Source organism: Poeciliopsis prolifica, unplaced genomic scaffold (assembly GCF_027474105.1).
Source record: "Poeciliopsis prolifica strain line A6 unplaced genomic scaffold, Auburn_PproV2 SCAFFOLD017, whole genome shotgun sequence".
NCBI classification, from domain to species: Eukaryota; Metazoa; Chordata; class Actinopteri; order Cyprinodontiformes; family Poeciliidae; genus Poeciliopsis; species Poeciliopsis prolifica.
Window position 1 is genome coordinate 9,785,433 of NW_026562392.1, and position 14,716 is coordinate 9,800,148.

At 39.6% G+C, this 14,716-nt stretch overlaps 2 protein-coding genes and 1 pseudogene across 17 annotated transcripts in view; 1 reads left to right on the forward strand and 2 right to left on the reverse strand.

Moving 5' to 3' along the window:
* The window catches only part of LOC129367622 (focal adhesion kinase 1-like), a 57,880-nt gene extending 53,264 nt beyond the window's left edge, over positions 1–4,616 (forward strand). For 13 of the 16 annotated variants that reach the window (XM_055042189.1, XM_055042190.1, XM_055042183.1 and 10 more), the window contains 5 exons: positions 25–128; positions 1,843–1,998; positions 2,130–2,210; positions 2,293–2,378; positions 2,726–4,616. In XM_055042189.1, coding sequence (XP_054898164.1) covers positions 25–128; positions 1,843–1,998; positions 2,130–2,210; positions 2,293–2,378; positions 2,726–2,852 — 554 coding nt within the window. In that variant the 3' untranslated portion in view covers positions 2,853–4,616. Of the gene's footprint in view, positions 1–24; positions 129–323; positions 333–1,842; positions 1,999–2,129; positions 2,211–2,292; positions 2,379–2,725 lie in introns of all 16 variants that reach the window. The other 3 variants (XM_055042184.1, XM_055042196.1, XM_055042197.1) reach the window with 1 other exon arrangement.
* Positions 4,617–4,656: 40 nt separating this feature from the next.
* Positions 4,657–7,189, reverse strand: LOC129367628 (prostate stem cell antigen-like). Its single transcript, XM_055042203.1, has 3 exons — positions 7,070–7,189; positions 5,337–5,453; positions 4,657–5,076 (listed from the first exon to the last, which is right to left on the reverse strand). The coding sequence occupies exons 1-3, from the start codon at positions 7,110–7,112 to the stop codon at positions 4,868–4,870; spliced, it is 369 nt and encodes a 122-aa protein (XP_054898178.1). The 5' UTR covers positions 7,113–7,189; the 3' UTR covers positions 4,657–4,867.
* Positions 7,190–7,869: 680 nt separating this feature from the next.
* Positions 7,870–14,706, reverse strand: LOC129367624 (lipid scramblase CLPTM1L-like; annotated as a pseudogene).
* Positions 14,707–14,716: the final 10 nt, after the last annotated feature.

Sequence of the window (14,716 nt, forward strand, 5' to 3'; positions counted from 1 at the left end):
TTTTTGTTTGTTTTTCTTTTGCAGACCATGTGGTTCCCCCAAAAAAACCTCCTCGACCGGGGGCCCAGAGTCAAGTGGGTAGTCTGGCTTGTCTAAACACTGGAGACAGCTACAATGATGGTGTTAAGGTGAAGAAATAATAACCATAAGAGCATGTGATCTCAACTCTTGTATGACTGTAGCAGCATGCACACATGCAAGATTCAAATATACACATTGCATGTTTTTAATGCTGAAAACTGTTAATATTTTCCTTTTTTTATCTTATTATCTTTGGCTGCTCCGTCTCTCCCTTCCTTCTCCTCCTTACTGTTGACCCCTAGCCCTGGCGGGTAAGCTGCACACTGTCTGTGTATGTTCACTGTACATCTTGTCTCACTTCTCTCTCCGTTCAGTCACATTCTGTACTATTAACAAATAACACGTGCATTCCATTACTTGCTGTGTGTGTAGTGTAGCTGAGTTTTGTTGTTTTCCCTCCAAACTAACTCTCACGTTTGTGGATTTAACCTAACGAAGTTCTGGTTGAAACACTTCTGTAAGAAATTTACTTTAACTAACAAAAGTCTCATTTTTCTTTGTCTTTAGAACCTTCATAGTTACCAATTAATATTTTTTGTTTTGTTTTTATTGAGTTTGTCAGAAAAGTTGGCAGTTTGACCCAAACTACTTCCACATTTTACCCATTAAAAAAAGAAAATTAAAATTAATGGCCACTTGTTGAACTATTGAGTTTTAGTTTGTCTCTTGGTTGTTTCATATTTTGATTAGTTATTGTGCTTAACAAAGATTATGATTGCTATTTATAAAATTATTTACATTAGCTATCGCGGTATTATTGAGTATTTGCATGAAGCAAATCATTTTTATAGTATTTCCTTACAGCAGACTGTGAATAATAAAAAATACTTTAAATATTCAGTTGTGAAGCACTGAAAACACAAACACTGAAACAGTGTGACTCAGTATGAAATGTATGAAAATAAATTCTTCATTTTTATTAAATGTTTGTATTAGTACGTTGCCAAACATAATAGATGAACTGCATTATCAGTATATTGGAATCAGTTTTTAAGACTGTAGATTTGGTTCAGCGCATCATCATACAGAGCTGATGTGACACTGCCATCTAGTGGCAGAGATAGGAAACTGTATTAAAATATTCGGTATGTCTCTTCTGTTTATAGTTTTCCAGTTTCTCCTTCTGCATCTCAAACTTACTTTTAAGTTTAGCAGATAGAGACTATGTCATAGACGACGAAGTTTGATAAATGTGGATAAATTTTGTGTTGATTTAGGCTTAATTGACATGCTTCATTTTTTATTTTTTTATGTTTCCCTGCAGCATTTTAGTTTTTGACTTGCTAACTAAATGCATCTTCAAACTACAAAGACAATTTCAGGTTCTACTGTGGTTCATGTGAGTCTAAAATGCCAAACTAAGCTGAAAGATTGCTATGCTTTGGAATCGTTGCAAAAGGAAATGAAGGCATCATTTCTCAAACTGCCCTTTAGTAAGAATTTCTGTATACTATTTTCCACTCCTTCTTTGACAAGCCTGGCGGTTCCACAAATATAACTGGTCACACTTAGTCCAATGAAAACAGTGTTTTTATTCATACAGATTAGAGACCCAACTACTTCTAAAACAGGTTCAAAGTTAATAATATGTATTAAAATATCAAGAACATTATTTTTTTAAAAAGACATAAATAATTTGAAATGTCTTGATGTGTTTTGTATAATTTTATTCCTCTTCAGATCACTTTCTTCATATTTCTTCTTCCAGTGAGGCGACCGCTCATTATTATTGTTAAATTTTCTTACTTTCCTCTTGTTTAGCTGCAGCCTCAGGAGATAAGCCCACCCCCCACCGCCAATCTGGACCGCTCCAATGACAAAGTGTATGAGAACGTGACGGGATTGGTGAAAGCTGTGATCGAGATGTCGAGCAAGATTCAGCCGGCTCCTCCAGAAGAATACGTCCCAATGGTGAAGGTAATGGAGCCGCACCCGTCCATTTCACGTCCTCCGTAAAAGCCCATTAGTTCCTGCACATCTACATTTGTGTAAACCCTTTTTAATATATTTTCAACATTATCCGAATGAGTCTTCAAATGTGTTTCCAGGATGTGGGTCTGGCTCTGAGGACGCTACTGGCCACAGTCGATGAGACTCTACCTCAACTTCCAGCCAGCACACACAGAGAGGTGGAAACACCAGCTGCACTTTCACTAACAGACTGAAAACATAACTTGTGTCAGACGTTTTAATGCTCTGTGCCTTTAACAGATCGAGATGGCCCAGAAGCTGCTGAACTCTGACCTGGCAGAGCTGATTGGAAAGATGAAGTTAGCCCAACAATATGTGATGACAAGGTAATGCCAGCATTGGAAGGAGAAGGAAACATCAAAGAAATTGTCCTTTTCTTTACAAGTTGCAGTCCTTTAATGAGTTATTAAATTAATCCTATGAACTTTAGTGAAAATCTACATCAGGTTCAAACGTATGTGGCAAATACTTCTGTTTAATTTATTTGAGGTTGGTGGTGTGATTCTTCCCCTCTAGATGAAGAACAGCTAAAATCTGTCCAGAATTTCTGACTTTTATGCCGATGAGGCAACATTGCTTTTCTCCATGTAGACTAAATTATCTGGAAACACATTATCATTAATATAATCATGGATTTCCACCAATAAATATGTTTTTTTTTTTTTTATCTTAGTCTCCAGCAAGACTACAAGAAGCAGATGCTGACGGCGGCTCACGCTCTCGCCGTTGACGCCAAGAACCTCTTGGACGTCATCGACCAGTCGCGGCTGAGGATGATGGCCCACTCCCGCCCTCACTAGCCCCCTCTACAGGAGACCGAGCACCTCTACGCTTTCTGTTGGAGAACTAGAGACACGTGGATACCTTGTGTGTGTCAGTCCTCAGAGCAGGCAGAAGCAGCAGGAGTGGACAATGGCTGCTGTCTGGTTCAATCACTATCCTCAGTCCTACTTTAACCACTGTGACTTTATTTAATAAAAGATCAGAGCAGAAACACTTCCTGAATCAGAGACTTGGCTGCTCCCCTGGCAGAGGAGGTGACCTGAGTTGATTTTTAAGCTGGATCTCAAGGTTTATAAAAGCTTCAAATGGTATCAAACACTATCCTGGGAGAGATTTTTAAGCTTGAGCTGCTGACATCAGGGGAAGGGCGGGTTAGACTGTGATTAATCTGAAACATATCTCTGTGAAACCAAACAGAGGGAGTGGACTTCAGCCAGCAGCCGTCTGCGAGTGTTTTGTTCAAGTCAATCGGAAGTTTCCGGCCTCTGTTTTGAACTTTCCAATCAGCGAAAACAGAAATCTGGCAGATCAGACCTCAGAGATATTTTCTGCTCTGATTCGGTCCCAGATGTTGCTTTATACGGACGTTTTAAACAAGAGAGATGGGGTTTGCTCTGAAACAGCAGCCTGTTGTCTTCTCCTGTATTTCCTCTGTCTCACCAGCTTTTATTTATAAACTCAAATTACAGAGGAGACAGAGGGAGGAACAGGAATTTACCATTCAAGACTTCCTGGAGAAACGGCACACTGTCCTCTTCCTTCGCCTCTGTTCGACTGACTCTTTGCTTCTCACCGGTCTTCCTCCGCTCTTCTCTGAGCTGGTTTTAAAGACTCTAAATGTGAAGAATTCAAATCTGTCTGGGTGACACGCCACCACTTCCAGGACACTTTCAGCTTCCCAGTTTAATCTATTCTTTTCGTTTTGTTGGCTGGCTGGCTCCATGGTTTTATATGTTGTTTTTGAAGCAGTGACGGTCTTCTTCCTGTAACTTCAATCCCAGGAAAGAGGGATGAGCAACAATGGTGAAATACATTAGTCTTAACCTATTTATTATGTAAGTAAGGCACCTACTCCTCTTTACTCCCTCCTGATATTTACTCCCTCTATGTTCCTCACGGGAAAGCCTGCGTTATGCCGTCGTGTTTCCGATCATCCTTTCAGCGGCGCCAAACCTGCACTTTGCTGGGCCAAAACCAAACCAACACCCAGAACCTTTGTGAGTCCCTCGTTTCTGTCAGGTGCAACACTTTAAAAATGCCCCTCCTAGCAACAGTCTCACAGGTAAACATAACCACGAGAAAATGCGGACTGGAACTTGTTGCGCTGATCACCTGCAGCGTGACGACAGGAAACATCCTGGCCACCGTACTGGTGTAGCATGATATACTGGTAAGGAGAAGAGCATATTTGCACAGCACCTAAAAAGAAGAAGAAAAAAAAACGCTTGTTTTGATGGATTTAATCCGAATAAACCCAAATGTTCGTCTCATGTTCAACCAGCAGTGAAAGGAGATCGAACATGTGGGTGTGATGTGGATTAAAATATTTCAAAACATGCGCATATGACAAAAGACAAAAAAGAGAATCATCAGAAACTATTTTATCTCAGTGTTGTTGCGTAATTCTGCTCATGTTGGTATATTGTAAGCTATACTGGTGTGTATCACTGATGAATTGTACAGAACCCGTAATAGTAAACACTGGTTTTTATTTTGTCTTCTTGGCTGAATCTGCCATCTCGTTAAATAGGAGGAAAAATAAAATGATGAGATGAAAATCAGTTGGATTTTCTTGTCAGTGCTCTGATTTTATTTTTTTTATTTGATTTAGTTGCAATTTGCAATTTGTTGTTGTCATGTTCACATTTTAATGAGTGTCTTTGTCATAAATAAGGCATGAAGGATGATTTACATTACAATTTTTACACCTGTACTTGTGATACATCTTAGAATATATATTTATATATATAAAATACATTTTCATAGATTTACAGTATTTACATGATTTGTTTAGACCAGCCTCTGGTTGGCCTCAGTGCGTCAGCAGCAGTAAAACGCCTCCAGTCAGCAGCAGCAGCGCCGTGTGTGAGTGAACAGAGTCCGCTGCGCTCATGTTGCACATGTCGTAGCTGCAGCAGTTGATGGTGTTTCCGTTTCCGTCTGCGTCCACTGAGGCGGTGGAGGCTGCCCCCTTGCATGTGGAGCTGCTGGCACATTGCTTCACGATGGCTTTCATGTAACCTGAGCAACACATGCAGCTGTTACCATACAGCAACCTTCTGATTATGCTTATAATCACAAGGTTGTCACAGATTTGTCACATCGAAACCACAAATTTCAATGTATTTTTATTTTTGCTTTTGTTTTTAATCTCCTTTTTTTTTTGTAGTACCACAAAAAAAAGTCAACTCACCTTCAGAATTTATCTAACAAAAATTGTCCAGTTCAAATACCTCTCATTTATTTTTATCATTTATTATTATTATTATTATTATTATTACCCAAAGTGTCCACGATGGTCATGCAGGTGTCGAGCGGCTGCCCACACTTCTGGCTGTTCTGGTTGCATTCTTCATTGGTGGTGGAGGAGCTGCACACATAGCACTGCAGAGATGTTGCTGGACAGGAACCACAGATAAAGCCAGGTTAGTGATGGAGTAATATTCCAGGAATGTTGAAAGGCATCCCAACAAAATGGAGATACTACTAGTGAAGTCGTTCCATGTTTTTGAAGTTGAAGGAGATTTTCATTTATTTTTATTTTAGCATTCAACAAACGGAATGGGTAAAGTAATTCCCCACTTTTTCTGTCCTGTATCTGCAAATCTTGGTTTCCGTTACCTAGATGAAAGTCTTCTTGACTTCAGGTTTGATATTCAAACAAAACAGTTAAAGAACATTCGTTGAAAACATTGACAGCAATGCTGAAACTGGTCAGGTCAGCTGGTTTGATAAGCAGCTTCGGTGCTGTTCATAGTTCTGCTCGCCTTGAGTGTCATCAGATTCCAGCATTTAATCCTAATATTTAAACAAAATCGATTCAAACTCAAAACTGGAGTTATATCCTCTTGAACAAGAGAAACGTTAAATTCTGAATCTAAAGACTGGACATTGAAGAATTGCACGTGGAGTTTGGACACTTCACATGTGATCCTTTCACCGTGTCTGGTTTGACAGCTCTCCAGCTGTCAAACCTGATTATGTGAAAAGCTGCAAACAAATCCTGAGTCATCCCTGAGTCCTTTGTTTCCAAGAAGTCAGTCTTGCCTCCGGTTATTTAAAGTGACTTGGTTCAATAGTTCCCCTGGCTTTCTGAAGGTCTTTCCAAGTTTCTTGATTGGCTGAATTTATTTTATTGTATCAATTTTCCACAGATGAACATCTTCCTCTGAAAACAGCTTGGTTCACTGGAATGCTACAGCCTTCAAGATGACTTCATAACACTTTCCAGGCTGATAGATGTCAGTGACTTTACTTCTGATCTTGTTATTAAATTTCTGGGCATGATGTGCTTTTGTTTGAGGTCTTTAAGCCTGAATCATGCTCGCTGACAGCATCTCATTTGCTAATCAATGTAGCTAGAAAAATTAAACCTAAAATTATGGTTAATCACATGAAGTTACCAGGGCAGCAGTTATTATTTTGCAAAGAGCGAGCTTGATTTGAAGTTTGCAGCTTTTTCTTCTTAATAAATGAAAACTCATTTGAAAACTACTTTCTGTTTATATGATATGAAAATAGGTTCGATCTGAAGCACGGAAGTGTGTTTCAGAAAAATCAGAACAAGTGTGTAAGATTATTTCAAAGTACAAAAATATTCGAACACCTTGTTTTTTCATGACAGACGTTGCACAGCATGTTGTGGAAAACTGACACCAGAAAAGATGCAGAATGAACTGTGAAGCTTGAGGCCGACTGAGGCAAAAGCAGTGACAGAAATGTCAGGGGAGTCAGTTTTTTTACTGTCAAATCACCAGGTGAAGAGACTTTTCCTTAAATCAATCTAATATGAGAATAAACAGAAAGATGAACATTAAAATGATGAAAAGTCCCAGTAAAAAAAAAAAAAGAGAGAGAAGTCCAGGCTGCTGGTAGCTCATCCCAACCTGCATTTTACAGTAAATTGCGTTTGTTGCACAGAAATGATCCTTTGAGGATTCCTGCTCATAAACTACTTGTCTTAACCTCTTTTTACTTTGTGCGTGTAAGAGTCAATTAAATTCAGCAGACATACCTGGAGACAAGAGGAAGAAGAGGATCATAAAGCTAAGTAACATCTTCTGATAAAGTTTGCAGTCTGCCGTCAAACTTGCTGTGTTCAGCTCTGCGTGTCTGGGTGTGTGTGTGTTTGAGTAGTTTCAGGTGTTTGTTTTAATGCAAGCAGCTGAAGCAGATCCTCCCACACCAGCCACCATGGTGGCATCCAGCCAAAGGTTGCCTCATTGTGAAGGACATTCCTCGATGGTGGCTGCGGTTTCATAGATACTTGCCTTTTATTCACCAGCTGCCATTGACACAGCGGAAATTATTGTTGTTGTCTAACTTTTCATTTCTGCACTTCAAGAACGCCTAGGGGAAAATATTCAAATCAGAAGTGACAACTTTTGGCATTATTTGAAGGTGACATCTAACAGTGACACATTTTAAGTAATCACATAACTTTTCATTGACTTGAGTTATTAAGCTATTGAGATTTAGCAGCTCTTGTGATCATATCGTTCTTTTAGCAGACTCATCTCTCATTCGTGTCTCCTGTTTATTTTGCTAAACAGATGAGCGGACATGTGCACAACACACTTTTCAAGAGTTTACCAAGAAACAGTGTCCTGAAGCGGAGTGTCAGTGATGTCATGCAGATATTCATTTGTTTTACATGTAAATAAACCAAGAAACCAGTCAGACAATTTCCTGCCTTCCTTTTTTCTTGTTCTCTTACATCAATTCTTACATAATCAGGCCCAGAGGTCTTTGTTTCTTTGTAGCTTTTCCCCAAGCTGAGAAAAATGACAAAAAAAATTTATTCAGCTAAAGCAATCAAGGCCAGACAGTAACATATTTTATTGGGATTTTACGTGACAGAATAATACAAACGCCAGTGCTTACTCACCAAGAAAGAAAACGATGACAAATGGATCTTACTAAACTTTAAAGTGTCCAGAGTGGATCTGTTTTATGAGATTATTATTTCAAACCAAAGGTGATTGTTCAAACAATACTTGATCTGTTACAACACCACTGCAAAATAAAGAACTCTACAGGAGGTGAACCGATGCCATCGATGGAGCTGGAGAATGAAACCTTTCTGCATGACTGTGTTCACGCTTTTCAGCAGTAACATGAAAGTTTAACTAAAGAATTAAAAGCATCAGCTCTGCAAATGCACACATGGAGAGCTAGAAGCAAAAACCGCAGGTCTCAGATCAGTCTGTGTCCACCAGGTGGATGTTCCTGTCTTGTTCCCTTCTTTGAGGTCGATCGGTCCCAGCTGAACGGAGATAAACGGCCGTCTGCGGTGTCGTCCACTGGCTCTTCAACATGTCTGCTGGTCCTTCTCATTCACTGCGTCTTCACTTTCTTAGAAACACTCTCTCTTTTTTTAGGAATTGAAGAGCAACGTCTGGTGAAAATGATGAAGGCCAGCGGGAAATCATTACACAATAATCCATGTTTATGAAGTACAGCTAAAAAAATATCTTTTATCAAATGCAGCTATAGTTTCTGATTCTGCCATAGTTTGCTCTCTGTGTTTGTGCTGAATCATGTCAGGGTTACCTTCGCTGGAAGAGGTACAGGAAGAAGAGGAGCTCGTCTCTGAAGCAGGACAGCTGATGCGAGGAGGTGAAAGGAACAGATGAGGAGAAGAAGGAGGCGCAGGCGCACAGATCTGAGATCAGTGTGTTCACCCCCTGGTGAGGAAAGCAGATTATTTATAGCTTCTGAAAAGTTGAATTTCAAAGGTGCATCATTGTGGAACTTGGTAGCCAGCATGTTTTAGTAATAGGAAATGAAGGAGGTGCTCACTCTGTACATCAACACTGCCCCCTGCAGGTGGCTCACAGACTTCAACTGTTAGACAGCCAGAAAAAAAAAATGTGTTAGTATTCTCTTTTTTATAGTAGTTTATAGTACCTTGCTGAAGTATTCATACCTCTTGATTTATTTTCACTTTCTACCATGTTATGACAAACTTTGCCTTATTTTACTGGAATTATTTTGTGACAAACAACCAGAAATGAGAAGCACACTTATGAAGTGAAATTTACACTTTTTTGTTTGTTTGTTTTGTTGAGATGTTTTTATGCTAGAAATAAGAAGCTAAAAACTGTGGACTTACAGTCTCATTAAAGCTAAATGACATCTAATGCAAGGTTGCCATGCATGCAATTTACTTTCAGTATAAATCCAGCTGTTCTGAGTAGTTCCAAAGCATATTAGAGGAAATGACATCACAAAAAACAAGAACCACAGCAGATAGCTCAGGTATAAGGCAGTGGAGAAGTTTAGGTTATAACAAAAAAAAAAGAAGAAGAATATCCTAAGCTTTAGAAATCTAACAGAGCAATTAGATCGAGCGCTCTGATTGATGCAGATGCATCTATTTTATCCATAAACCAAACAGAATGTGTGAATGAAAATCAACACAGCAAATTACCTTTGAAACACTACACACAATGTGAAACTTGTTGGTAGCAGTATCATGCTGTGAAGATGCTTTTCATCAGCAGAGGTGGGAAAACTGGTCAGAGGCCATTAATGTGCTACAATGATCAAAGTGAGATCCGAAATCTTATCTGTGTCAGGACTTAAAATTGTTTTGCACATTTGTTTTGCAAAGACAAATGTGCAAAAGGTTCATAAAGCTGGTAGACATCTCTTCTGCACAGCATGCAGGCCCGGCTGAATACAAATCCAAACTTTTAATAGTTATTTTTTCCTTCTACTTAATCACATAAAATTTCAAGAAAACAAGTTTGAGGTTGTAAAGCAATAAGAAATTCAAGAAGTGTGAATTCTTATGCAAAGTACTGCAAAACATCAGAATCATTTAGTCACGATTTTGCTGAATGACTTCTGCTGACGAGGAAATTGAGAATGTGACTTCAACTGATTGTGGCTTATCAGACCTTGTGGTTGATGAAGAGCTGAGGAGCCATGGATAAGAAGCCAAGTGCATACACACCTGGGGAAAACAAACACATAAGATATGATCTACACAACACATCCGACGCACAATACGTGCATCTGGAAAACATGTTAGACATAAAGATCTGACTTGGAGGAGTCAGACTGTGGACAAAAGTTAAGAAACTCACCAGTGACCAAGGTGTTGACCAGCCAAGAATAGTAACTGTCAACATAACGTAGTTTACAGTGAATATAATGAGCACTCGTTATTCCTCAGACTTGTACAACAAATGTAGTCTGTTTGCTAAAAAAAAAAAAAACTTACCACCAATTTTTCAATTCTGATTTTAACCTAACTTCTAAATTTCCTTCGTCGCTGAACAAAAGAGCCCGAAGGAAAGAAATCTATCCGAGAACTGGAATGACGCATTTAAATGTTTTCCGATAAGAGGCCTTATGCTTATGAATCGAAGCAGATAGGTGAATCTCTGAATGAACTCACTTCTTTTGGCGTATGTAGCCCAGAGAGAAAATGGCTCCGCTGATGCACAGAGGATACACCAAGTAGGACAAGTATCTGGAGGCCTGCAGGGGGAAAAGCACAAAGCACTGAAATCAAACAAAGCTTGAGGCACATCATTAACTCTGCGCTCAGAGAGACTATTTAAATCACCTGCGTGTCGTACTCCACCGTCTTTCGCTCCTCTTCATCCAGCTTGTTTGTCTGCGATGAGATTAGGGGAAGCTTTCACAGGCTCAAAACGTTTCTACGTGAAATATTATTTAGGGGAAACAGCACGCTTACGTGAAACTTCCTGTTTAGCTGGATTTTAAACACTTTAAACACCTTCCACACCTGGTGGGATGAAGGATTATTGAGTTCAGGATGCTTTGCTTTGATGTAACTATGTTTAGTTCGAAGGAAGCAGCCATGGCGAGTACCTCGACACACGCTCCCAGTCCGACAGGGAGGAGCACCAGCAGACTGGTCTCCTCCAGCAGATGGAGGAAAATCAGCAAAGTGCCGAGACAGCGCCATAAAACTGGAAATCGAACAGAGGAAACGATGCAGCCGTTCATTTGCAGTCGATGTTTGGTCAGAATGTTTCGAATATGGAAAAGAAGATAAAAACGACCTGACTTCCTCGACATTCCCACCATGCTCTTCTTTTTCGCCCACGAAAATACGTCATTTTTCAGAGCCAGAAATTCACAAATGAGCTGCAAATTAGAAAGTTATCGCCATGAATTAAAACGGGTATATTTTTAATGCATTTGGATGTTACATTCATTTAGAACATGTAAGACTTGAAATACTAATCCTCAGAGGTATCTATTAATTCCTTTCAAAAATATTTATACCTCTTAAACATTTTCTCTTTTTGTCATATATGTTACCACAAACCTTGATGTATTTTGTTGAGATTTCAGGCAGTAGGCCAAGAAATAGTCAGAGAAATGTGAAGTTAAAGTTTAAATATTTTCCAATAATTCTCAACACTATGATGTGGACGTGTATAACAAATCGTAAGCAAACTAATCTGCTGCTGAACACAAATCCTTGCCACACTTTTCAGATTTTGTTTGTCACACACTACATTGTGTTGGTCCATCATCTAAAATCACAGTAGCAATAAAGCTAAGTTCACTATAACGGGATTTAATTTGAATAAGTTCAAAGTGCATGAAGCATTCTCTCAAAAGCATTCCTTTGCACTTATGTTGTGTGCTCTCACTTGCAGAGACGTGATGAGTGCAGTCAGCACCAGCAGGTAAAGGTTGGATCCTATTAAAGTCTCTTTAATCTCATCAATATTCTCCTCAGTGAAACCTTTGGAGAAACGTAGAACAATTCATTACAATGAAATGATTTCAGACGCGTCAACAGCCTCATTCCATATCTTAGAAAAACACAACTTCCACCCCGGCTCACCAAACTGTCGGAGGGAATAAACTATGTCATGCAGGTGGATCCAAAACCTGAACGTCCTCAGAGATATTCCTTCGTAGGACACAATTAGAGGGAGCTGCACGCTGCTGCTGTTGATCTCCTGTCAGAACAAAAGTGTGGAATCGGTCTGACCTGAAAACAGAAAAATGTGTGATTCTATAAGAATCTGCGTTCGCTGTCCTACCATGAGGTCTTTAACTCTGCAGTTGAGCTCATTGACCAGCAGCAGAGGCAGATAAGTCATCCGTCTGCCCTCCTGGGATCTGCAAGCAGAGGAGAGAAAGAAGAAAGGTTCTAAGAAGGAGTGAAAGGCTCAAAATGTTTTTGCACATGAGCTGAAAAATTACTTGGGTTACTATGTTCTATTTCTTCAACAAAAAAAGACAAACCTTTGCTAATTCTAAATAAAATCTTGAAGTACAGTTTTTCTCCTTCCATCCAATAAATGATGATTATGTGTTTCTTTAAGACTTATAGGTTTTCAGAGCTGAATGAAAACTCAATGTTCATGATTTATTTATTAACAACAGTAACTTCATTTTTGATGCCCCGGTTTTTCCATCACTGCAGTGACCAGTATGTGTGGCAGCAGTGAATCCTGCTCACTTACATTCTCATGTATCGTCGCACGTCACTGGGAAGCCCCGCCTTGCTGAAGCTGAACTCCTCCGACATCACAGTGATGGACAGGTGCGGTCTCCAGTGCGATACAGGCCTTTGAGATTCACGCTTCTGGTGGAAATACAAAGACATCTGATTTCTGGTGAAGCCACGGTGACATCAGGTTGAACTGGGACACGGTGTTAGACACTATCACCAGGAAGTACCTTCATTGAGGCCTTCTGGCCTTTAGTGCGTGGAGGAGTTATGTATGTGGTGAGATGAGCAGCGTAGTGGACTTCTCTCCGGTCCTCCAGGGGTGAAACGCCGGCTTTGTGAACATAAACAACTGCGTACAGAGAGCCATTATTCTGAGTCTCCTCCGGCAGAGAGACGCTCACCTGTCTGGAGAAACATGGAGACATCCTGCTGTTTGTGGGATATAGATCTTTTTAAACTAATTATTTAAAAAACAAACATGATTTTGTATACAAAGTTCAAAATGATGGGTAAAAGTATTTACACTCCTTGAAAACACTCCCTTTTAGGTAGATGTCCAAAACACTGTTTACTTCAGTGTCTTTAATTTTGCTCTTATTTATGTGATAGAAACTGAAGCAAAGTAGAGTGTTTTGGGTTTTTTTTACTAAGAAAATCCTTATAATCCTTTATAATGTGGTAACATTATAAATATGAATTTACTGTGACAACCCAAAATAAAACCCAGTGTAACCAACGAGGCTGACAGGCTGGCTGTTAAAAGGCTCAAAAAGGGGGTTCAATAAAATATTTGCGCAAAGCTGAAAACAATTTTAAGATTTTAATTTGTACGAAATGTTGAAACCATGCATCCTTTTCCTTCCACTTCACAAATACATATGACTTTTGTGTATTTATTTACATACAATCCCAAAAAAGGATACTGAAATGTGAGACATTTGAAAGCTATGGAAGCTCTGTTGTGTCAAACCCACCTCTCAAACGTAGAGTGAGGGTCAAAGAGGTCGACTCTTAGAGCGAGGGTCAGTTGGCTGTTATCTGGCACAAGGCAGGTATAGACACTCATCTGAATAAAAAGGCACATAGTGGGAAAAAAAGTGATTTAAAACTAGACAAAAGCAAGACTCCTTTGAACCAAAAACAAAGAAATATAACTATCATGGGTGTTGAAGTCAGACTGATTATTCTACAGAGAAACATTTTTCTGTACAGTGCATTTAATCAGACACTTTACACATTTTGCGGTTCAAAGCTAAATTGAATCTATTATAGATAGATAACATTTCTTAGTTTCTTATTTTATTTCAACTTAATTATGTCTGATAAACAGAGGAAGTTAAGTGTCTAATTTTCATGAAAGAGAGCTTTATGCAGAGAAATGTTACATAAGTAGATAAATAGCATTGTGTGTTGCGCTAAAATAAATCTGCCTGATGTTCATATATTGCGTGATTTGATCAATTAAGAATAAAAATCCTGTAGTAACCTGCAGTCTGGGTTTGGCAGCCAGGTAGGAAGTAATGCAGGGCTCTCCCTGCCTCCATCGCAGGGTTTGGTGTTGAGGAAGCCGTACAGCAGCCAGGCGGTGTGCAGCATATACACCACGAACACTCCCAGCAGCAGTTTAGCGACGGAGCTCCTCTTGCCTCCGCTGTCTGCGGGTTTGGAGTAACAGGATGGGAACATGGTGGGAACAATGGCGTTCGACACCAAGAGAAAAGGGCGCAAAGTGTCACGGCGTCAAAAAACACAATCCGCACGACTTCCTCCCGACTCGCAGCATCCTTCCGGTTAGGTCTTCATCCAGCAGACCTGGGGATGCTGATGCTTCGCGCCTGCGCACACCCTCCTTGAACAATTGGAATTTGAGAGAAACGCTCGTAAACATACAAGTAAATTTGTCAATTTTATATATATATATATATATTATATATATATATATATATATATAATATATATATATATATGTGTGTGTGTGTGTGTGTGTGTGTGTGTGTGTGTGTGTGTGTGTGTGTGTGTGTGTGTGTGTGTGTGTGTGTGTGTGTGTGTGTGATATTTGGATATAATATTAGGTTTTAAACGAAATATGCTAAAATCTCAGTACCTACAGAGTGATTGTCTTCAGTAGAGACGATCTTTGCACTCCGCGGTGCATTGTGGAGGGTGCTCTTGCTAGCCTGCTAGCTTGGAGGAGGGGTTGTTCTC

Bases quoted from the DNA above. Each gene is read 5' to 3' on its own strand.
- LOC129367628 (XM_055042203.1), bottom strand. From the start codon at position 7,112: ATGTTACTTAGCTTTATGATCCTCTTCTTCCTCTTGTCTCCAG. The intron at 5,454-7,069 runs GTATGTCTGCTG...GTTCCTGTCCAG, and splicing joins CTTCTTCCTCTTGTCTCCAG to CAACATCTCTGCAGTGCTAT. The intron at 5,077-5,336 runs GTAATAATAATA...TGTGTTGCTCAG, and splicing joins GACCATCGTGGACACTTTGG to GTTACATGAAAGCCATCGTG.